Source organism: Scophthalmus maximus, chromosome 6 (assembly GCF_022379125.1).
Source record: "Scophthalmus maximus strain ysfricsl-2021 chromosome 6, ASM2237912v1, whole genome shotgun sequence".
NCBI classification, from domain to species: Eukaryota; Metazoa; Chordata; class Actinopteri; order Pleuronectiformes; family Scophthalmidae; genus Scophthalmus; species Scophthalmus maximus.
In genome coordinates, this window is record NC_061520.1 from 739832 (window position 1) to 765000 (window position 25169).

The 25169-nt window shown below is 47.0% G+C and overlaps 1 protein-coding gene across 6 annotated transcripts in view; it reads right to left on the bottom strand.

Moving 5' to 3' along the window:
- Positions 1 to 25169, bottom strand: part of arhgef10la (Rho guanine nucleotide exchange factor (GEF) 10-like a) — a 78830-nt gene that overhangs the window by 41324 nt on the left and 12337 nt on the right. For 4 of the 6 annotated variants that reach the window (XM_035632191.2, XM_035632189.2, XM_047332784.1 and 1 more), the window contains 15 exons: positions 23053 to 23112; positions 22841 to 22968; positions 21353 to 21427; positions 20697 to 20805; positions 19727 to 19827; positions 18398 to 18475; positions 16942 to 17121; positions 15804 to 15920; positions 14464 to 14556; positions 13842 to 14012; positions 12048 to 12193; positions 11212 to 11384; positions 8497 to 8612; positions 6738 to 6865; positions 448 to 548 (listed from right to left, as the gene is read on the bottom strand). In XM_035632191.2, coding sequence (XP_035488084.2) covers positions 448 to 548; positions 6738 to 6865; positions 8497 to 8612; positions 11212 to 11384; positions 12048 to 12193; positions 13842 to 14012; positions 14464 to 14556; positions 15804 to 15920; positions 16942 to 17121; positions 18398 to 18475; positions 19727 to 19827; positions 20697 to 20805; positions 21353 to 21427; positions 22841 to 22968; positions 23053 to 23112 — 1776 coding nt within the window. The remainder of the gene's footprint in view (positions 1 to 447; positions 549 to 6737; positions 6866 to 8496; positions 8613 to 11211; positions 11385 to 12047; positions 12194 to 13841; positions 14013 to 14463; positions 14557 to 15803; positions 15921 to 16941; positions 17122 to 18397; positions 18476 to 19726; positions 19828 to 20696; positions 20806 to 21352; positions 21428 to 22840; positions 22969 to 23052; positions 23113 to 25169) is intronic. The other 2 variants (XM_035632190.2, XM_035632192.2) reach the window with 2 other exon arrangements.

Genomic DNA, 25169 nt, shown 5'->3' on the forward strand with positions numbered 1-25169 from the left:
GGAGAATAAAAAGAACTGTGCTGCTCCCTGCTGGGCAGCGTCTGACCGGTTCTGTTCCTCCATGAAGGAGGATGACGAGGGTCAGCGTTCACAGAGGTGACGACCTGGTGTATGAACTGTGTCCTGGACCTGAATGATTGTTACCATTCGTTTGGATTACAGTGACGTGAGACATTAACTTCACACAACAGTTCCGTGCTTCCCCTTTTCCTCAGGACATAAACTTGGTTCGACCCAGTTGAGTTTCAGGTCTGAGCAGATTATATAAGTTATAGAAACAACAGCAGCTGCGCTGATGCACAATGAGACAAACAGCCATGACGCGTCTGAGCCTCAAAACACTGTTATTGTATTTCACTGCGTTACATCATCCTGTTTAAATAGAACCACACAGTAATCCTCCCTGTGTGTGTGTGTGTGTGTGTGTGTGTGTGTGTGTGCACCTACGTAGTGCGATCTTGGCCAAGTGCAGACGGTTGACCCAGGAGATCTTGCTCAGGGGGTTGGGGGTGTTGAAGACCACCATGAAGCTGACAGGACGTCCTGACCTGGAGGAAAACACACAAAGAATATTTGAACCTGTTTATGTTGGATCGTCGGGTCGGACGCTCTGTGCTGCTCAGGCCCGGGAACACAGAACCTCAAGTGTAATCTGGGGGTGAAGACTTTGTTCAGAGCTGCATCAGCCGTGAGACGCAGACTGTGCAAGCAGTGAACCAATGAACGACCTCATTCTTTTCGTGTTGTCGGACTGAGACAAAAGCTCCTGGAATCACCACCAGGGGGCGACTCCGCTGGTCGTTTCTATAGAAGTCTACGAGAAAATGACCCTGAGGTTAGATCTGGTTCCATGTGTCGCTGTGAGACAAGCGGACTTTGACAGTTGTTCACTGGACCCTTCTGTTTCCTGAACATCAGGTTGAATTTACATGGTGGGTTGACGAGAGGAGACGTAAGACTCATCTTCCGTTCAACCCAACGAGCCTGATACAGCATACGACCAGTTCAACACCACACCTGCTCCGGTCCGTCCCGCGCCGCTCTGCAGCGACACCTCCAGCCAAGCTGTTGTCGGATCTCTGGGTTGAAAAACCAGAACAGTCTGAGGTCTGCCTGCTGTGCTTTAGAACCTCAGTCAGTTCTTTCTTCTTCGCAGGTCTTTATAATAAATGTATCTCTCTGGAGTCCAGACAAATGTACAAAATGAACATCATGTGTTGAAGAAGACGTGGACCATAAACTCCTCAGGAAAATGTTTTACTGACGTTATGAATCAGGTGAAAAGTCAGAGTCACGTTCTCATAGAGTCGCCCCCTGCTGGTCAGGACACAGAATACACTTCAGCATTGTCTTCATTTTCTGAAGCCAGTGACTATGACCATTATAACATACAGACGATGTTGTCGAGTCAACATCGAATGGTGTAACTTCATCCGTCAGTCTACTCCCTGATTATAAGAAAAGCTACTTTGTGCATATTTCAGGGAAAGTTCTGGATGATGAGTTACATTCAGAAAGTCTCTCTTGGTGGTGGTGTCATGTGGTGGTGACCTCACATGAGAAGCAGAGTTCTATCTTAGTGTTATACCCGTTTATTATTAAAGGGGAAATGGTACAGTAAGAATTGTTTCACAGGAAATTTATGAAACACTTCTCTGAACCTTTCCCACCTTGAAACTTCGTCTGCAGCTGCAGAGTTTCCACAGGACGGTGAGTGTTTGACATATATTTGGGTTTGTGGCACATTCGTCTCTTATTCTACGATAAACAATATTCTGATATGAAGTCATGAATCAATGCTGTTAAAAAACTAAAACAAACTAAACCTGATCATTAACCAAAAGTTCTCCAGAGACAGATGTTACGTCCTCACACGCTACACCGACTAATCTACACACATATATTTCCATAAGTCCCATAATTTACTGTTGAACAGGGTTGAAAAATCAGCTTCCTCTTCAATGTAAATCATAAATCGGTATAAATATGGAACACGCTTCGCTTCAGGCTTCTGAACATGTTAGATCACACGTCTTTATGCTGGAATTTGCATTCCGCCTCCGTCCCTGAATGGTAATTATTATTATGGTGAAGTCGGAAATATGGCGTCAATTTCTGTGCATTTATGGATATTTCTCTGTTGTGAGTATTTTAACAAAGTCACAAAAAAATAACAAAACACAACACTAAACACACTTGACGAATTAGGTTTCTGTCAAATCGTAGTAGAGTCCAGTCGACAGTGTCACAGACGACCACGAGCCGCCGGGTGTCGAGTCTCGTTCGTCCATCAGGTCCAACTCTTCTCAGGAGCCCGAGGATTTACAACCAGCAGCCAGTTAATGAGCCGCTGAGCCAAGACGTCACCACATCACTGTCAGATGTACAGAAGTGAGTTTTTATGGTGTGAGATAGTTTGTGTTCAGGTCTCTGCCAACAACCGGGGACGAGCTGCTGCAGCCGAGCTGCTGGGAACTATAAACTCTGAGCCGCCACCTTTACTAGAGTTCAAGAGTTAAAAGTGTTTTTTATTCTGTACACAGATTTTATATACAAAGAACTACTTCAATGATTAATCTTTTCATATGTCTCGTTAGAGAAACAGGTTCACTGACGTCACTTGTTTGGTCGGGACCAACAGACACTGACAAGTGTTCTGAGTCCAGATCCGACTGGATCAGACTGGACGAGACTGGATCCGACTGGATCAGACAGGACCAGACAGGACCAGACTGGACCAGACTGGATCAGACAGGACCAGACTGGATCAGACAGGACCAGACAGGACCAGACTGGATCAGACTGGATCAGACAGGACCAGACTGGATCAGACTGGATCAGACTGGACCAGACTGGACCAGACTGGACCAGACTGGACCAGACTGGACCAGACAGGACCAGACAGGACCAGACTGGATCAGACTGGATCAGACAGGACCAGACAGGACCAGACAGGACCAGACTGGATCAGACTGGATCAGACTGGATCAGACAGGACCAGACTGGACCAGACTGGACCAGACAGGACCAGACTGGACCAGACTGGATCAGACTGGACCAGACTGGACCAGACAGGACCAGACTGGATCAGACTGGACCAGACTGGAGGGGGAGGGGCCTCCTCAGGCACATGGATGGATGGATGTCACAATCAGACATTATTAGAAGATAACTGAGTGGAGAACAACCCGGAATTCTACCTCTGTCAAACCTGCTGCTGCAAATTCACTTTCTGTTCATAGAAGAAGAGAGAGAGGGAGGGAGGGAGGGGAGGGGGGGAGGGATCCTGACAGGAAGAGAATAAAGTGAGTAAGATCTCAAACTTCCTTGACGTGATGTAAAAGTGCAGCTTTCACAAAGAGGTGTAATCCAAACAGTTCGCTGCTTAAATACAGGAGAGGCAATCTGCTGCAGACAGAGGAGGGGGGGGGGGCGAGGTGTGAGGAGAATACCACAGCTCACCTCGTCAGATTCCTCCGTGTCCACGCGCCCTCAGACATTCTCAACGGAGCGCGAGCTGCGATTCCTCCCTCCCGCCCAGTGATTGACAGCCGCAGTGCAGGTGTGGTGCACTGACGGGGTGGAGGAGTCGACTCAGGGAAGCCGGGGGAGGGGAGGGGTGAGGAGAGTTGAAGGAGGGAGCAGAGCCAGGAAGCAGCCTGATAAACGGGAGCAGGTCGAGTGACACTAACGGACGAGGACGAGACGGATTCAGGAGCGAAGCTGAGTGGCAGCCTGTCATCACTCCTCCATCCTTCACCTGCACACGACCTGATGAGTTCACTGTCTCCGGTGAGAGTCAGTCACAGGAAGACTGTTACAGCAAACACACTTCACGTCTGAGTGGGATTCAGAGTGGACACGGACCTGACAGGGATCTCCATCAGTGGAGAAATGAGCCTGTAAATAACTGATATGTCTGCAGGTCACGTTCCAGTCGATCTGTAATACGTCTGTACAGTTGCTGCAGTGGCTGTTTGTGACGCGAGGCAACACTAGCCCGAGTGAAGATAGAGATCTGTGTTCAATTTGAGAAAATGTCGAGACAGTCGTACCACGAGTTGGTCACGTCCCAGTGGGAACGAGTCGACGTGTGGGAACGCCACGAGAACAACAAGCCGCCATCTTGAGAAGTCCAGGTTGCAGACACGAGGAGAACATGCAAACTCCACACAGAAAGGCCCTGGTTGGTTTGAACCGGGACTCGAACCCAGAACCTTCTTGCTGTGAGGTGAGTGTTAACCACTACACCACCGTGAAGCCCCTGCGATGAGTCTCGTCGCTGATAAATGTGTTTGTCATTCATCAGATCTTTGAGAACCTTCACCCACATTGTTCTCAGAAATCTGAGGTGCACATGTCACAATAACACAAACTAAATCCTTTCCTTTCATGTAACACACGGGCTGTCTCAGGGCAGGAGGCGTGTCTCTTAATATAGTACAAACCAGTCATACGACCGAACGTGTGGCCCCTCCCAGTCCCAGAAACCCAAAAGGCTTCGGGCGTACCGCGATGTTCCTTCATGTTCAGGAGGATGAACTGTGCGTCTGTAGGGCGCCGGCGTCTGAGCCTGTGGTCGTGAATGAGGACGTTGATGACCTGCTGTCACACGTGAACTGGAGCCTTTCAGACGGCGTCAGGATTCTACCCACGTACTGAGGCTGTTCGTGATGAGCTGCCTGACTGCAGAGAGCTCCTAACCTGACAGGGGGGTCCCTGCTGGGGATGGGTGTGTGTGTGTGTGTGTGTGTGTGTGTGTGTGTGTGTCCCTTTGTCTGAGATGCTCAGTCGCAGGTGTTCGTCAGCAGGAAGCATGTGTGAATACATGTCACATGTAGATTGTTTCTAAGATTTGAAACAAAGCAGAGAGAAGGATCGCGAGGGAAACGAATGCGTGTGTGTGTGTGTGTGTGTGTGTGTGTGTGTGTGTGTGTGTGTGAGAGAGGCGGAGCCCGCTGGTCTCATCCTGCAATCTGCCACTTCTGCACCCTGAGTGGTGTCACGTTTGATTGGGCGCCCGCTGTTCCACCTGTCGCCCCCAGGGCCTCAGTGCCCGTCCAGCTCCCTGAGTCCGAGGCCCAGCCTCAATTACATTACATCATCATCATCCTCCTCATCATCACGCAACTCATTTTCCCTCTCTCTCTCTCTCTCCACATTGTCATCTTTCACCGCGGCTGTTGTCCTGTGTCAGAGACTTGGCCTGTGTGAAAGCCCCCATCAGTGCATTCTGCTGGGGGGGGTCCGGGGGGGGTCTCTGGTAAGAACGACATCTGGCTGCAGCAGACGTGTGATCAGGCATCCCGGCCCTGCAGGTCGACGAGGAAGCTGGGAGATGTGATAGAACTGATCTACTCGGCTCGGCACAGTTAGTCTCTCTGGCTCTGAAGCTTTGGGTCGCTGCCCCGTCGGCAGCGAGCCAAGTCTCTCATGAGGGAGGTGGATCTTCATCCTCTCCTCCTCCTCCTGCTGCTGCTCGGCTCTGGTTCTCTCCCGACTCGTCCTGGTTCTCTCCTCACCAGGAGGAGGGGGATCCATTATGATGTGCCAGCATTTACTGGAGCCAGTTTCCATGGAGAAGGCTCTTCCCTCTTCATCCTCCTTCTCTCCAGGATCCACTCCCCTGCTCCAGATCTTACACAGTAACTCTGATGTACAGGTGAGAGCAACTGCAGCTGCTGCTCTTTGTTTTCAGAGATGCTGTAAAGAAGGAGGCTTAACGCTCGAGTGTCACAATTAAATCTGGCAGAAGGAAGACTTTGTGAAGAGGAATCATTATTCCATCAGAGTATGGAAGGATATGAATAATTTGAGGCATGTGATTACCCACTCACCTCTAATCTACCAGGGGTCAGAGCGTCCTGTCCACCCGGAGATATTAACACACACACACACACAACTTCGATGTCTCAGACGAGGTTTGATGCCTCACATTTCTCTTTGTACTCTTGTGTGTCCAGTTGATTCAAAAGCATCCAGACACATTTTCTTTCAATGTTTTACATTTAGGTTCAGCTTCCCCCACATTGAGGCCAAAACAGGATATTAAATATTTTGCATATTCCTTAAAAACTAAAAACTAAAATATCAGGGTGATATAAATATTCAGACCCTTTGCTGTGACTCTTGATATTTTCCTCGTTGCTCTTCTTCTGATTCGTAGCGTCTGTGGTAAATTCTCTCGATGGGACGTGAACTGTCATAGCGACAAGGCGTGAGGCTGGAGGAGGAGGAGGAGGAGGAGGAGGAGGAGCTGCCTGCGGAGCTCAGAGACGGGATCGTATCCAGACACAACATCTGCGGAAAGCTAAAAAAAAATCCATCGCATTGAAGTTTCTTAAAAAGCACAGAGGCCTTCAGGATTCTGGAAGCGGAAGTTTGGACTCTGCTCCGGTTCTCTGGTTCTCAGACCGTCGGGGCAAAACCTTGGATGCAGCAGAGCAGATCTGTGCCCCGACACTGAGCTCTGCAGGAAGCTGCTTCCACCTCACCACTCTGTGTTTGCTCTCATACGTTTCGTCAGCTGTGAGACCTTATGTGTCCGATCAATAGTAGTTACCAGAGGTCGACTCCGGGTCTGGACACGTGTCTAAATGTCCTGCTAAAAGGTCCAGACACTTACATCCACAGGATGTTTCAGTTTCCCATTTTAAATAAATGTACAAGCATTTCTAAAATGTGCCGCGCATCGTTGTTGTGCTGCACATGAACAGTAGATATATTCGTCCACTCACTTGTCAGGCCGGCCGGGCACCTGCAGGCGAAGCCGACACTTGTTGGCGCTCTGGATCTGTTCCTCTTTGATGCGAATGAGCCTCTGCAGAGCCAGACACCAGTCCTGGGCCACGGTGGTGTTCAGGTTCTTTGATGGAGAAACACACACACACAGTTAGAACTCGTCTTTCAGCTGGACAGTAGAAGCAGAGTACAGTAATATGTGTACTGAGCACAGGGGTCGTACATATTAATACACACACACACACTGAGAAACAACAGCATTATTGTGCGTTCACACCGGACGTGACGCAAATTATTTGCGCGAGTAGATTTCATACAAAGTCAATGCAAAGAAGCGAACTAGACGTGACGCTTCATTCGCTCGAGTTTAATTTATTTGTGAGTCAGATAAGTTTCCTGCCGTCGTTAAGTTCACTTCTCCTGACGACACCGTGCTCATGAAGAGCAGGGAGGCGACGCGCCTCCATTAGCCTGAATGGCTCTCTGCTCTCTGCTGACTGTGAATGTGACGGTTACTGTGTTAGTGGCCGACCACAGGGACGTGTCCCGGCTCTGATTCTGTCTGATGTGTCAGAGGGAACGTGTCACCTTGCTGAGGAGCACACATATCTGATGATTCCACATGAGGCTGCACTTTTAAACTTCCAGACTCCTTCAGCATCTTTCTTCACAGGGAGGCACAGGAAGAGATTTCCCACTGGTTTTATTTCTAGCGTCCAATCCTGATGTCTACGTTTACATTGACTCCAGCTATTTAAATGAACTGTGTATCCCCCCGTGAGTCCCAGGTGTGGCCTCAGGACTTCAGCTACTGCGAGCTAAGCTGGGGTAAACGCAACGCGCTCCATATTTCATATATTTTCTTTTCAGACAATATCTTGGGATAACTGGCTTATAAATAATTTGCGATGCTGAAATCAGTTTTCAGAGCAGAGAGAACCACACGTGTGAAGGTCAGACTGAGATAACCTGAGTGAAAGAAGAATGAAACTGTGGCTTTGTTATGTTTGTTCGTCTCGTGGATCGAGATTCTGCCTTTCAGACGACTTTGCTACATTATATATGTTGTATGATCAATATTACTTTGTTGTATGATAATGAAGATAAAGTAGCATTAGGTCATTAGACGTGTTGAACAGATTCATTAGTGTAATGAAAGTTAAACAGCAAAGACCTGATGGATAATACAGAAATCAAGGCTCAGTCACTTTATTCTGAATGAGTCATTTTGTGAGTATTAAATATTGCTAAATGTGTTATGAAGTTTCAAGAAAAATGTATCTGCTGCATAATCAAGATTGGATAATTTTTCTTTTTATTTCTATACATTGTTTTTGGGCTTTCATTCTGTGAAGAACACATTTTCCATTGTCATGTTGCACTTAAAGGGGCAGTGCGCGATTTTAAACCAAAACACATAAAATTCCCTGAATATTTCGTCACGGTACACTAGTTACGACTCAGAGGTTATGGCCTCGTGGTTAAAGCTTCGGTCTCACATATCGGAGGCCGCGGGTTCGAGCCCCAACCAGAGCAGCGACATCATCAACAACAAAGAATCTTTCTCCAAAATCGCTGACTGCCCCTTTAAACGGCAAAGACCTGATGGATAATCCAGAAAAACACAAAATAAAGGCACTTTATTCTGAATGAGTAATCTTGAGTGTAAAAATTACATTTCAGGGTTTAACTTTTTCTTTCTACAAGTTGTTTTGGCAGCACCTTGATAACAGTCATGACGGGTGGAATGTTTACCTGGTACGTCCCCTGCAGCGTCCCCACAAGCAGAGTGACCTCCTCCACCACCGACAGGTCGTGTTGCAGCTCCTGCAGCTCCTGGTACAGACGAGGAGGGCCGAACGCCGCTTTACCTGAGAGGACACGCAGAGAGTTCATCATGATGCTAACAAACATGTTCATGTGCAGCTTCATCCAACTGAATCTCCAGTGTAGAGATGCAACTAACTGTTGATTATTTTCTCCATTAATCAATCAGTTGTTTGGTTCATAAAATGGTGAAAAATGTTGATCGTGTGTCCCCAAAACCTCAAAATGATGTTTTGTTTTGTCCACACACCAAAGATATTCAGTTCACTGTCACAGAGGAGCAAAGAAACCAGAAGATATTCATATTTAAGAAGCTGAAATCAGAGAATTCTGAACATTTTTTTCATGAAATCCGATTAACCGATTATCAAAATAGTTGTTGATTACTAAGCGATTAACTGTTGAAGCTCTATTCCAGTGGCACAAATAACAGAGGTTTGTCGATGGATCGATCTTCATTAGATGTAGAAACTGATATTCGGAGCTGTCACACCCTTTTTGTTCAACCAAAAGAAAAGCAGGCGTCTCATCAGACGCATCACTTCGTGGCCGACCACCGTCGGAGTCTCTGTCCTCCTGCTGCCGATCCATATCCGAGTCTCCACCTGTCTGCCGAGCGGCGTCCCGGCTCCCCGGCCCACATCTGCCCTGCAGCGGCTTCCAGGAGAACCGGCCTAATTAAATTCTGTTGCTCCAGAGCATCACTGTCCTGCGCCGTCACATAACAGAGCGGTGGAGGAGCCGCGCCGATGGGCGGGCTTAGTGAAGCGAGCTGATACCTTTCGTCTCTCCGACGAGACGGGAAGGAGGCCGAGGTCGTTCCTTTAAAAACGCTCCGATGTGGCTTCTGGGGGTTTAATGGATCTTTGACACAAGCAGCTGGTGGCTGGTGGCATCTGTCAACTGTGCGAGGAAATCAATAGGTGAGACATCTGAATATAAAGGTGTGTGTGTGTGTGTGTGTGTGTGTGTGAGCAGCAAGAACAATGTCTCCCTGTCGCCCGGTCACATCCAGTCCTCTGGGGCCTGTGGTTGGCTGCGGCCCGAGAGGTGAATGTGCTGAGTTGTAATCCAGCGTAATCCCGTTGGTGAGGCAGGACACGGGTTTCACACTCCAGACACGGATACATCCACAGCAGCCGCTAGGCAGCGGAGCTCATTGGTGTGGAAGGTCCAGAAGCCCAGAGGAGTCGGAATAAGTCGACAATCCAGCAGCTGCTGCGCCGGTGGATTAAACAGACAATGCGGCTTCTGCACCTGCGTCAGAAAAAAACACAACCGCGACTGATCCGCGGCCAAACGCCGCTGGTGGACGGACGGGAGGCTGTCGGAGGAGAGGCAGCAGTCAGGGAGGTGTGACGGAGGCAGGATGAAGGTAGAAACAACGACAGAGACAATCAGGCCCCCGAGATTTGTTCAGTGACGACGTGAACCAGGATGAAGAACGACTCCATCGTGAGCCAGACCGTAGAGTCATACACAGATGGGACGTCTCGTCTGAATGAACATTTTGGGGGGAAACGGTTCCACTGATTTGCACACGGACATGAGTAAGGATGGATTCAGATCGTCCTTCCTGTCATCTCTTCCTCTCTACTGTTCCTCGACCTCAGTGGAAATGAGGTCAAAGGTGTCGAGGAGGATTCAGAGGACTTGTGAAAAGAGAATCCGACTCCACCGACACTAAACGACGTCGTCATGTGACGGTGGAGGAAACAACATTTCTGAAGATGAACTACAAAAACCTCAGTGACTCCATCAGCATGTTTCAGTGTTTTATGATTCATATGTAACAGTAACTGACATCTGGCTCATATTCATACTCTTCTTCTTCTTCAGATTTAATCGTTTACGTTCGTTTCAGGGTCACTTCAAGATTCAGGAAACTTCCCTAAGCACATTTGACAATTCGACCTCACCCTGAGGTGGAAAGGGGACAAAGTAAAAAAGAGAAGAAGAGGAGAGAGAATCCAGCTTCAGACGGAACCTATATGATCCACAACCTCTGAGTCCATGAGTTCACATCCCCTGAGGAACAGTGGGAAGTTAATCCAGTGAGAATCTGAGGCCACTCTGAAGAAGAACCATTAATATTTAAGTCATGGAGCTGCAACTTTAAAAAGCCTGTACCACAACATCCCGATAAGGATTTTGTTCCTCCTGTTTCTCCCGTGACACATTTATCAGGGATCTGGTGGAGTTGGTGGGAGAACTAGTGTTTCAACCAGCGATTCCTATCTGCCGCTCCCGCCTCTCTAATTGGGGCCTGGAAAAGAAAAGGAGGAGGGAATAATAATCTCTGCAGATTGATGACTCCGCTCGGGAAAGTGTTTGTGGTCTATCAGAGAGTGAAATGAGACTGTGGGGAGGGTGATGGTGCAGCAGGGGGCCCCCTCCTCCCCCCGTATCTCTCTCCGAGATAAAACACCCCAGGCAGACGGGGACAAGTGACCGTCGTCACGATTCCTCCTCACAAACACATCCTCAATCAGGAGTGACAGGCTGCCGCCTCCGAGGGACACGGAGAGCAGAGAGAGGTTCAGAGGAAAGTGTCCGGATTCGTCCCGAGTGAAGAGAATCAACGAGAAGACGACACACGTGTGGGAGAGGAAACAGATCACCTTCTTCATTTTGTTTCTTTACCTGAAGTGCAGGCGCCGCCCGGCCGCTTGGCGCCGCTCTGCTGGAAGAGGGTGTCTTTGCTCTGGGCGCCCTCCTGCCCCACCTCCACCACCTGCACCTGCGCTAACGGGGCGGTCCACTTCATGGTGTACTTGGGCCCGATGGGGACGAGGCTGCTGATGTCCGGAGGCCCCCTGGAGGAGAGGAGGAGAGAAAAGTTAAAGAGGTTGGCGGTGTAGAGGGAAAGATGTCACGAGGAAGAAGCGGCGGGACGGGAATTAGAATCTGGATGATCGCACGCGTGTTCTTCTTCCTCAAGCTGTGAGGACGACTTCATTACTATGCATGTATTCCTGTAATCACGCAGACAATCAACAGTGTGATCGGTTTGTGGAGATGCTGGAGGGCAGACAGAGTCGACGTCGGGACACTCCAGTCGAATGAGACGTTAATTACTCTGAAGCCTGAACAAGAGCTCGGAGCGACATCTTCAACAGGAGCTTTGCAAAATAAACAAAATCCCTTTTCCTGTTTACTTCTCTCAAGAGAGAGTGAAGGAGGGAGAGATGTGGTCGACGGCGCTGTCACTGAAAACAATTTGGAGAGAAACTTAAGAAATGTTTCATGTCAGTCATCTCCGGACTCCTGTTAGATGTCGTCCGTCTTTCTACCGTTTGTTTAAAGCTTATAAAGCTCCTGCGCCTGCAGATAGAGCCAGAACCTCCGGCAGCTGTTTCTGTTCACTCTCTTCAGAACTCGGGGCAGAACCTCAGATCTGTGCACCTCAGCAGGACACATCATGCAGACACAATGGTTCAGTTTCATCCAGCTCCACGTCCTCCTCCACGGGGACTTACTTGACATTTATGTTTGCGCAGACGAGCACGTCGTCGAAGAGGAAGACCTTCCTCTCCTTGGACTTCAGGACTTGTCCCCGCTCGCCGTACACCGTCTCCACGAGCGTCTCGCAAAGGACCAGCGAGCCCTGCTCCGCGTTCAGCTGCTGCAAGAGACCAGAGGCTGAAGGTCATTTCATGTTTGTGTGTGTACACACACACACGTCGGCCTGGTCGTTATGCAAACTTAGTTAAGAAAGAGAAAAAGACCTAACCCTAAAATAAAGCTCCATAAAATAAAAATGACGATACAATAATTAATAATGAATCATATTAGAATATTGTTGTGACCCACATTAGATAAACAGCTGCTTCTTCTTCTTCTTGACTTCAGTTTAGATGAAGCCTGAGTGGCTGAGTTGTACTAATCACACTCTCTCTCTCTCTCTCTCTCACACACACACACACACACACACACACACACACACACACACACACACACACACACACACACACACACACGTCCATATGTTTGGCAACAGGAAACAGCGACAGAAAGCTTTTTTTAATCGCTTTGATCCGACTTCTTCTTTTACAGCCGCCTGAATCAATACTTAAAGTTTTATGCCTCCGCGCCGATCGAAGCCAAACTGGTTACTGAAGCGGCTACGCTGCGAACAGAGGGTTCACGTCCACATGAGGAGTTTACGTCCTGAGACTCCGATGTTTGTCTGCAGCTTCACACTTCACATGAATCACTCGTCTGACTGCGGCTGCAGAATCACAGAACCTATAAGAATTCATCCTCACACTCTTCAGGCTGCAGCAGCTGCACTGCAGCGTGTGAAACCCGTTCTGACTCACACCGTTATCTGTCCCGTTCCCGTGACTTTAGACACTTTTCAGACAAAGCATGAATATTTCATCAGGCGGCGGAAGGAGGCAATAGAGTCGACCCGGTTTCCTATTGGAATTCTGCAGCGTCACCGCGGCAAAATGGAATTGTGTGTGTGTGGAGAGAGAGAGCGAGAGATTGACCGAATCAGCTCATCTCAGAGTCCTGGGGAAGCAACGAACGGTTGATAGAGGGGAAATAAAAAAATAGAAAGTAGGGAGGGAGAGAGGGGAAGAGGGAGGGAGATGCAGTCACACAAGAGGAAGAGAGTTTCTAAGTGGAGTGAGGAGAGCAGACTGGGTGAGTCTGAAGAGAGTGAGAGTGGAGGGGGAGAGCGAGAGAGAGGGAGAGAGAGGGTGAAGGAGATCTCTCTCTCTCTCTCAGTTTCCAATTAAATGTGTCATTTAGCCTCTAATGCTTCTTCTTCACCAGCGTTTGTTTGGCTCTGCAGCAGCAGGACTGTAACGTCAGAGTGGTAAGAGGAGGAGTGTGTACACACACACACACACGCACGCACGCGCGCACGCACGCACGCACGCACACACACACACACAAACACAAACATGCACACACGCACACACACACACACACACACACACACACACACACACACACACACACACACACACACACACACACACACACACACACACACACACACACACACACACACACACACACACACACACACACACTCACACACACACACACACACACGCACACATATACCTCTGCATTGCACTTGCTGCTGTTTGGGGGCGATAATGGGCGGCAAATAAAATGCCTCCCCAGATTAATGTGTGGTTCACCTCACAGTTAATTCTGATCGAGGCGTGTGATTGTGCACATACCACCGTGTGTGTGTGTTCGGTGTGTGTGCGTGTGCGTGTGTGCGTGCGTGTGTGTGCGTGTCCAGCCACCTTGCTGAGCAGGCGGTCGCTGACGCTGCGTGCGAGTTGCTGCGTCTCCGTGATCTGGTCGGCGACTCGCTTCTGCTCGTTCAGCTTCTCCGCCAGCATCTCCAGCTCGGTGAGCGCCAGCTGCAGCGGCAGGCGGTCGACGTGGCCCTTCGGAGTGTTCTTCAGCATGTCCTGCACAACACCAATTTTAAAAATGAATAAATAATAAATACAAGACTTCCTGTGTGTCACTGCAGCACACTGGATTCTGTTGTCTTCCCCTTGAAAAGTTCAAATCTGTCTGTAGTTTTGTCTGTTTATTTTAAACAGTGTTGGTTAAAACAAACCAATAAAACCATAACTAGCCATATTATATCATATATATAACCATACATCCGTGTTCATCCTGCGTCTGTGACTCACTGGAAGCTTGGCGGCAGCGTCTCGATGTACATCTCTGAGCTCTCAGATTTCATACACAGACTTCTTCCTCTTTGCCTGATTCACATTCATCACTTATCTTTTTGAATTCATGGATAATCAATGCTCGCTGAGGGATGAAATGTGCTGCGGCAGAATCCGGCAAGTCAAGCTCAAATCGATATAAATATCTTTATTAGTGAAGATATCAGTTAGTTTGTACCTGCAGCAGCAGAATGAACTGAGGGAACCTCTGGATGGGCTTCACCATCAGGCCGTACAGAGTGATCCGGTCCACGCTTGACGCTTGCTTCTTCTGGATATGGAAAAAACATTAAAAATCAAAACACAATATGTATTTAAAAGAATATTCATGCTCGTACAGTAAAAGGCCACGATGAGGAAACTTATGCTGCGAGCAGGCGAGTGAATTGTGAAGATCAGGATGTAGCATGATGAGGTCATCTGGAACCGCGGGAAACATTTGACATGTTCAACTGAACATTTGTCCCTGAAACTTAATTTTTATTTTATTCAAACCTTTTTTTTCCAAACTTTTGTTCACTTGGAAGATGACACACAGATGAGAGCTGATTATCATTTATAATTTATGTAACAAAATAAATTGGATTGACATCAATGTTCTGATTTACGTAGATATTGTTAATTATAATAATATCATGTTGTGTTTTTTTCCAAGCCCTTAATGTCGCCCTCTGTTTAATTCATAAATATATTATATGATGTTTTCCAGCCGAGTGAGATGAATTATGAATTACATCACATTATGAGACCAGGCCGTAACTGTCACACACGATATCATCACAACCTGTCGTACAGTGAGTGACACACCAGGTTTTATCTGTGGTGATGATATCTGATTAAAAATGTTTTGTGATTATAATTAATGTCCACAGCTGAAGAATGATAGGATACAATCCTGTATAGATTGACAGCTGTCACTCAAAAAACTCAACAGCCGATGAGGCTGTAGCTTTAATAACCTCAGCCATGTGAAAGATTTGAAGCAGTTGTGAACCAAATACATATAAAAACAGTAAAGGACCAATAATTCACACAACTGCTCAGATTATTTGATTGTTAGTTATAAATGTTACTTTTGAGACGAGTGGAGGTTTTTTAACTTTTGAGAGTTTTATTCTGAACTCACTTACATTAATATGTATAAATGTATAAATCTCCTTGTTTCATTACACAATCATGAGAAGTTTTTCTGATCTAATCTGAAACATTTCAAGAGTTTTAGTTTTACTAATAATCACCGTCACATTCTGAGAATAACTTTGTTTGCAACATGTAACATTCACCACCATGAAAACCACAGATCCTCAATACTACATGGTTCACACAATAAGGAGAATATTGTTTAAAATTTCTAATATTTAAAATAAATAATAACCATGGACCCAATGTAAATAACAATATTGTAACTTGTGTAAACGCCACCTTTTCATTATTGTGGCATCTGCTGAACACAAACAAGAGAGAAGCTAAAAAGAAAAGTATAATAATACTAATACTTATTATCATAAAGCAGCTCACCTTTAAGAATTCCAGAAAGGCAGGTTTGGATATGCAGGCCTTCTTGATGAGCGCCATGGCGCTGGTGAAGTTGTTCACGTACTCGCTGTAAACATCCAGAACCATGGACTTGGAAAACTGTGGAAACAGAAACGAGGGTGATAATAAATCACCTTTAATAAGACGCTGCACTGCTCTTCCACACACACACACACACACACACACACACAGACAGACAGACAGACAGACAGACAGACAGACAGACAGACAGACAGACAGACAGACAGACAGACAGACAGACAGACAGACAGACAGACAGACAGACAGACAGACAGACAGACAGACAGACACACACACACACACACACACACACACACACACACACACACACACACACACACACTCTGACCGTCGTGTTCGTGGCTGGAAACGTCCGTTTAAGTTTTGTGCTTAAAGAGAATTGGTTTTGTTTACCGTCGTAGTTACTGCAGCAACCTTCACGAGCCATTTGAGAGGTCGGGCATGAATGTGTGTGTGTGTGTGTGTGCGTGTGTCAGACATTTGTTCTCTCTCCTCAATTAAACCCGCAGCAGGCGGCTGAATGTGGCAGTTTGAGGCCTGCTGGTGAATTAACAAATCACATGAAGGATTTAACCTTCACCGCTCAGATGCCATCACTACGATCCGACAGGTACCGACGCCACATGACGACAGGGGACACCTGAGTGAGGAGGACACACTCGGTCCTCAGACATCAGCGCCCTAATGGCCGGCGGAGAAGCAAGAGGGGTCGAATGCTTTTTGCTCTAATAGGCAAGTAATGAGAGGACCTCATGGACGAGCACACTGCAGACAAACAGTAATATTCCTCTGCTAAAGTGTGCAGATGCGTGAATCCCAGAGAGATTCATCCGGAGCGTAATTGATTCCGGGTTTGGAGTAAAATCTTCCCCCGTTTGCTCAGTCTAAAAAAACCTGTAGCTCATTTCGACTCGGCGCCAGAGATCGTGTTGATTAAGTTAGATTGAAACAACAAAGAAGAATATGAGTTTCTACCCAGACACACACACACACACACACACACACACACAAGCCTCCAGTTTGCATTTTCTATTTCACACACACGAAGACGAAGTGAACCAGAAACATTCTCACTGACCGAGGCCACAAATAAGTCTCCGATCTTCTCGCTGCTGTCCCACTCGGCCACGCGAGACGCCAGCGCGATCTGGAACATGGAGTGACACTGCGTGATCTCCCGGACACGGAAAAAGATGGGACGGATCTTCCGCGGACTCAGGATGCGTGGATCCGCTTCCATCAATGGACGGTGGTATTCCTGGTGAGGTGGAGAGAGAGAGAGAGATCTTTCATCGATTCTTCAGATGAATCAGAACCGCGTTCACCTCTTCAGCAGCATCGAAAGACAAACTGACAAACATCCTATGAACCAGGTGTAATGAGGAGATGTCGTCCGGCTGCCTGGAAGCTCATCAAGCCAAGAGATTCACCCATAAAGAAGCGTTTGCCACAAGCAAAACATGTTCAGAGCTCTAGTGATCATAAAACGACAGAATCATAATGTCAGAGAAAAGCAGCACGCAGCAGAAGCAAAAAACATGGACATGGACTGATACGGCCTATAAATAATATTGTGATACACGATATATATCACAATATAACAAAAATAGATTGTGATACACAATATATACATCACAATATTTTTAAGATCTCCTCTAAAGCACTTCATAAATGCATATTTAACCCCTGAAGTATATATATGATGTATCGCAATATAACAGAATGTATTTAGTGATAAACGATAATATAAAATATATTACAATATCTTAAAATCTCATCTTAACCACTTCATAAATACACAACTTAACCCTTTGATGCAGAGAATCATCAAAGTTTAGTACGAGGATTCTAGTCGTCCCTGAAACCTACGTCTGTATTAAAACATTCTTTAATCTTAATCATATTCATTAATGGTTTCTGTTGGGACATTTTAAACTTCAAAGCAAGTCTGATGCCAGCGCCTTTGCAAATTTTATTTGCCATTTAAACCATCTCATGTGCAACAAGCCGCGATACATCGAATATATTCGAGATACCATCGCTAGCACAGGTTTTCAGCAGTTGTTGATATTTTATCTGGTCGTGTGCAGGAAGCACAACATCTGTTCTACAGTAAAAGATGAAAGTTACAATCCTCCAAGTCTGATTGTGTTCTGGACCTGTCATCTGTTTTCACATGAGAGAACACGCCACCACGCCTCTCCACAACTGAAGCAGGTCAGAGCGGCCATTGATCGCTGCTGATTGGACTTCAGTAGCTGCTCCTCTCTTTTTTTTGTGATTACAAGCTAACGAGAGAAAGAAAGAACCCCGCGGCTGCAGTTCGTCCTGTGAAACCCCGACAGTCTCTTTCTCTTAGCGTCAACACGCCGCCGCAGGAACCAGAGCGGTTGTTTTATCAGGATTATTTATGCCGAGACACCTTCACGGTAATTTGATGGATATCACCACTTCTGATCTCGCTGTAATTCAGATCAGCTAAACGCTGAAGATATTACATGTGACAGAGGAACGAGCGGGACTCAACCACTCACCTGCAGGATTCTCCTGAGAGACTCCAGGTAGCTGCGCTCGCTCTGAATGATGGAGCTCAGGATGTGACGCCTAACGACCTGCAGACGACAGAGCAGTCAGGACACGTGGCACTGAGAGGACACGATGGGGACAGGACATGGATATGATGAGGGCATGATGTGGACGTGATGGGGACAGGATCTGGACGTGATGGGGACATGATGGGGACACAATGGGGACGGGATCTGGACATGATGGGGACATGATGAGGCCATGATGGGGACATGATGGGGACATGATGGGGACACAATGGGGACAGGATCTGGACATGATGGGGACATGATGAGGCCATGATGGGGACATGATGGGGACACAATGGGGACGGGATCTGGACATGATGGGGACGTGATGAGGACATGATGGGGACACGATGGGGACGTGATGGGGACATGATGCGGACGGGATGGGCACTTGAGGGGGACGGGATCTGGTCGTGATGGGGACGCGATGGGGACGTGATGGGGACATGACGGAGACAAGATGGGGACGTGAGGGGGACGGGATCTGGACATGATGGGGACACAATGGGGACACGATGGGGACGTGAGGGGACAGAATCTGGACGTGATGGGGACATGATGAGGCCATGATGGGGACATGATGGGGACACAATGGGGACGGGATCTGGACATGATGGGGACGTGATGAGGACATGATGGGGACACGATGGGGACGTGATGGGGACATGATGCGGACGGGATGGGCACTTGAGGGGGACGGGATCTGGTCGTGATGGGGACGCGATGGGGACGTGATGGGGACATGACGGAGACAAGATGGGGACGTGAGGGGGACGGGATCTGGACATGATGGGGACACAATGGGGACACGATGGGGACGTGAGGGGACAGAATCTGGACGTGATGGGGACGCGATGGGGACATGCTCTGGACGTGATGGGGACACGATGGGGACGTGATGGGGACATGATGGGGACGTAATCTGGACATGATGGGGACACGATAGGGACGTGAGGGGACGGGATCTAGACGCGATGGGGATGTGATGGGGACACGGTGGGGACGTGATGGGGACGCGATGGGGACACGATGGGGACATGAGGGGGACGGGATCTGAACGTGATAGGGGCGCGGCGGGGACGTGATGGGGACATGATGGGGACGTGATGGGGACATGATGGGGACATGACATGGACATGATGGGGACACGATGGGGACATGATATGGCTGCAGAGTGTCGGATGCTTTCAGCTCAGCACGTCAATGTTTTTCACTATAATCATGTGTTTATATATATATATATATATATGAAAATATCTGTGAGTTCACCTGGTGAGTGGTCAGCCCCTCCGGCATGGGGCTCAGCTGTGGGGGAGGGTGCTTCATTTCTGACACAGCCACATCCAGGTATCCTGCATCATCCTCCTCTTCTGCAGACGAACCACGGAGACAAACACAGAGAGGTTAAAAAGAGAGAGAGAGCGCACGTGTGTGTGTGTGTGTGTGTGTGTGTGTGTGTGTGTGTGTGTGTGTGTGTGTGTGTGTGTGTGTGTGTGTGTGTGTGTGTGTGTGTGTGGAAGAGAGAGAACGAGGCAGAGAGGGAACAGCGGAGCGGCAGCCTTCAGATCTCACTGCAGCTGGAGACTCACTGCGACACACTAAGTTTATTACCTCTAAAATATGAAGACACTTTTGTGCTCGCTGAAAAAGAGACGGAGAGAGAGAGAGAGAGAGAGAGAGAGAGATCTTTGAAGAAAAGAGAATGTTCAAAACGATACTGTATCTCTGTAGAGAAACACATTCTCATCTCTGCTCTGGCACACAGACATTCAACTGTCTCAAAAACAAAACCCACTTCACCACAGCCATAAAGTCATAAAGACTCCAATTAAAGAGCAGAATGAAAACAGCAACTAAAAACAGCAGCAGCAGCAGCATCTTCACCCCGAGGTTTGATACAGCTCCTCCGCTAATGGACACTAATCTTCCTCCGTTGTCACCGAGGGTTCGTATATAACACAACCTGCATCATCCTTCTCTCTCTCTTTCACGGAGGTTTTAATTCATTCCAGTCATAATCATTGAAATCTGTCTGATTTTCACATCGTTTTTTTCCCATTTCTGCCTGAAGGGATTTGTGTAAAAGAAAAAGTTGGACTTTCTTCTCCATCTGCCTCCAAACGCAACTTTGGCTTTAACACAACAAGCAACTGCCTCTAATTCAGAGTCAGGAGCAACAAACACTTCCTAACTAATAACCATTACTGGAAACGGTCAAACTTTCAGTTCCCTTCTTTACCCAGTGGATCTTTCCTCTGCAGGAAGGAAACTTTTCGCATGACGGCTATTTTGGTCTTCTCCAGTCCATCCTTCGTCCCGCTTCTCGCTGCCTTCATGAGCTGCTGGACCTGGAGGGAGGAGACAGAGACAAGAGCAGCGTCAGAGTCCAGACACGGAGCCGAGCTGTACAGTAACAACTGCTCCTCTGGAGAGACGAGGAGGAGGCGGCGCTCCCTGGGCTCATCGTGAATCTCCCCGCGGCGTCGCGGTGCGGCCTCTGATCACACGAGGCTTGGAGCAGATCACGCAGAGATTTATGAAAACAGAGTGAGTGCTGGCGAATATTCAACTGACCACAAACTCCACCCGGAGCGTTGCAGACGACCTGCAACCGGACGCCACAGACGCAGAATACACTCGGGCTGCTCATATTTATAAACGGTGCTACTTCAGGAAAGTAAGTCATTAATATGGGGGTGAGTTGCACTGGTGTTTGTGGAAGTAAAATACGCAGAATGTTATTAAATTATTCATGTGGCCCATGAATGCATCCTGATATGAAACCAGGCAGGAAGAGAGAGCGAGAGAAAGCGAGCGACAGAGAATTGAAGGAAAGTCACAGGACGGACGAAGCAGCGAATCAGGAGACAGAAGTGTGACACTGAGCAGATATACCTTGATGTCATAGTTGTGTTTGCCCGACAGCCTCGTGGCCAGTTCACGTTTGGTCCGGTCACATCGCTCCCTCAGCTAAAGGTGTCAGGACGGGGCAGGTGGGCGGGGCAAGGCGAGGCGAGGGGGGGCGGGTCGCGACAAGCGGAGAGAGAAGGAAACAGAAGAGGGGAGAGGAAACACAGAAGGGAAACGGAAAGCAAAGTGACCAAAGGCAAAAAAACAAGCGACACAACATTAACATCACAGGCACAGAGAGCGAAGCTTGACGCTGCTGAGGTCAGAGGAGTTATGATTTACAAGAGAGGGGGGGCCGTCCATCAGAACCTGAGGTTCACATTCAACACACTGGGCCTCGTGCAGGAACATGTTCGTGTTCTTATCATACGAACACGTCGGATTCATCAAACGCTTCTATCTTCAGAAAAATGTGTAAATCACGTACATACACAACATGAATGTCACCTGCGCAAATTAGCATAAATATAAATGGGACGCTTCATGATTCATAATCATCCATATAGCCCCAAAAATACCATATTAGGTTTCACTTCCTGCTCCATTTCAGGAAGAGTTCATTCATGAAAACGGCTTTAAAGAGTAAAAACAAGAAGAGAAGTTGGATATTAAATTGGAGATTGAAGTTCTGTTTTTCAAAATAAATATTAGAGCGTGTATTTGAGCAGCGTCAGCAGGAGTTAAGATCTAAAGCAGAGATATTAATACTGAGTCACCTGTTAGTCACTGAAATAAAGAGGAAATGCATCAATATGAAAATTTAAAAAAGGTGAGTCTCCGTCACTGATATGGATGAAAGGCTTGGTTTGATTAAAGGCAGATGAATTCACGTGACTCCTACGACAGGTCTGGACCGGTCCTACATTCTGTTCAGACGTAAAATACGATAAAACTGGAGAACACGGGAAGTTTCTCCTAAAAATCACTCGTACGCACGATCTAAGAACAAATGTGTTCGTCTGAACGGTTCTGTCACGAGGCCTCGTTGTGTTTCTGACTTTGGTGATAAGTGTTGAAGATTTCTTCATTAATGTTCAACCAGTGAAGCTGCAGATCTTCTGTTTGTTCAGTGGGGGGTTCACTTGTGTGTGTGTGGGGGGGGGGGGGTTCTCTCTGATTACAGTGCAGTTATGAATAAGAAACTGAAATGTGTAAAGACATAAACATTGACAACAATTCAACTGAAACCTCCAGAGTTCTTCAGGTTAGAGTGAATGTGCTCACAGCGCCATCGTGTGGACGAGCAGAGAACTGAACAAGGAGCAGAACATCAGGCAGAGACACGCCTCCTGTTTACTGCACCATCAGACCGTTGTCAGGTTTCATCTGTTTTATAGTTTCACTCCTCTTCTAGGACGGGAGAGGAAATAATCTCCTGGATTATTTTGTACAGAACAACATGGCTGCTCATGATGCGGTTTAAAAGAAACACACACACACACACACACACACACACACACACACTCTTTCTACCTTGCTCTTCGCAGGCAGCTTGGCCTCGGTGTCCGACTGCTCGTCGTAGCTCTCGAACTCGCTGGAGCTCCAGCCGTTGCCTGTGCTCATGGGAGCGGCGTCTCTCTGAACGTCTTCATAAATCAGATCTGCGGAGGGAAAACGTTACAACGTCAGCGGCTCCGCATCGAGACGAACAAGCGTTCGGATCCCGTCACGGCTACTGTACGAACCTTCGTCCGGAGAGACGGGCTCCTCGCAGGGAACGTCGTCGTAGATCACGTCAGAGGCGTCTGGGAAGAGCAGCAGAGAACAGTGTGAAAAATATACATAATGTCTTCCATCTTTTATTGACTCTTCAGTTTGATAGTTTTACCCAGGCCTGTCACGATAACTACTTCATGTTGCCGTGACATAATGTCCCAGAAATTATTGCGATAAACGATATTAACGTAATTTTAAGATTTTTTTGGACACTGAATCATGTGAGCTCACAGTTCAGGACTATTGGTCGTCGTCCTACACGATCTGTGTTGTTGCTGCTGCTGCGAAATGTTTATCCAGAGTTTGAAAATTCAAAAATAATAAGAAATCCATATTTTCTGACACTTTATATACCAAACCAGTAATTGATTGATCACACGAACAGCTGAGAGGACAGAAGCAGTGAGACTTATGTCAACAAACACGCCTGTAGACACAAAATAAAAAAATTATTGAGTTCATATTCATGTATCTCACGATAAATCCATAACATAATTATCGTGTCAGGCCTAGTTTTCATTCACACACAAAGACAGACAATAACTCATCAACTACACGTTCCCACAATTCTTTTAGATAAAAGATTCCAGATATTCTGGTTGTGAATTAACACATTTGGAATATTTACATACTTGCACATGAAGCTGTTTTTCTCGTGTGCGTGTCGTCATCGTCTGAGTTATTGACCCGTTCCTTCTCATTAACTGCTCTCAGAGTGTTTCAGGCTAATTTAGCTCAGTGAGCTTTTATTGATTTGGTCTTAAACTGTGATTTGTCTGCAACACTTTCCCTCTAATCCCCGAACAGCAACAATCACTGTGCAATTAATCTGACGGGAGACGGGGTTTTTTCTGTTCGGGGATTATTATGCAAAGTCTTAAGATTAAAAAAAAAAAATGACCTTGGAGCTCGAACCAGGAGACGAACAAAGAGCAAACTACTTTTCTTCAAAAACAGGATTAGCGTCACACAAGTGTTCTTTGTATCTCGCTCACTTCACCCGTCACGTTCAGAGACGAACACGTGGATCTGTCAGTCGACTATCTGCACATCTGCTCAGTGACGAGGCCTCATGGGAAACAGGAAGTTCCTCGCTGCTTCTTCTGACTTTTATTTGACTTTGACTTCAGACTACATCAACTCTGCCATTGTTATATATATGATATATATATATTATACATATATATCATATATATAGCTGTCGAAATGTGAAGGGGAAAAAATTACATGGCGTATTTTCATAATCGATTAATCTGTTGACTATTATCTCCATTAATCGATCAGTTGTTTGGTTCATAAAATGGTAAAAAATGTCGATCATGTTTCACAAAACCCTCAAGATGATGTTTTTTATTGTCCACACACCAAAGATCTTCAATTTACTGTCACAGAGGAGCAGATAAACCATAACATAATCACATTTAAGAAGCTGAAATCAGAAAAACTATTTGAACCGATTAATCGATTATCAGAACAGTCTGGTGATTATAACAGTAGTCGATTACTAATCGATGAACTGTTGCAGCTCTAGTCGTGACCACAGTCGAAAGGGTGAAGGGACAGGAAACACTTTTTGATTCATAATCCTCCATATAAAGAACATTTGGTCAAATTGAAACACGTGTGTGTGTGTGTGTGTGTGTGTGTGTGTGTGTGTGAACGTGGAGCGGCGTCGCTCTTCTACATCCCTCCTCTCTGAGCCTCCTTCAAACGGCTGCTGACACAGTCAAAACCCAAAAGCAATTTTCCCTCATGGAAATAGTTCAGTATTGATCCTCGGCCTGCATTAATTGGATTCATGTCGAGTCTGTGTAGAAATCAAATCATAGCAGAGAATATGTGTGTGTGTCCGTATGTGTGAGTGTGTGTGTGTCCGTGTGTGTGTGTGTGTCCGTGTGTGTGTCCGTATGTGTGAGTGTGTGTGTATGTGTGAGTGTGTGTGTGTCCGTGTGTGTGTGTGTGTCCGTGTGTGTGTCCGTATGTGTGAGTGTGTGTGTATGTGTGAGTGTGTGTGTGTGTGTGTGTGTGTGTGTGTGTGTGTGTGTGTGTGTGTGTGTGTGTGTGTGTGTGTGTGTGTGTGTGTGTG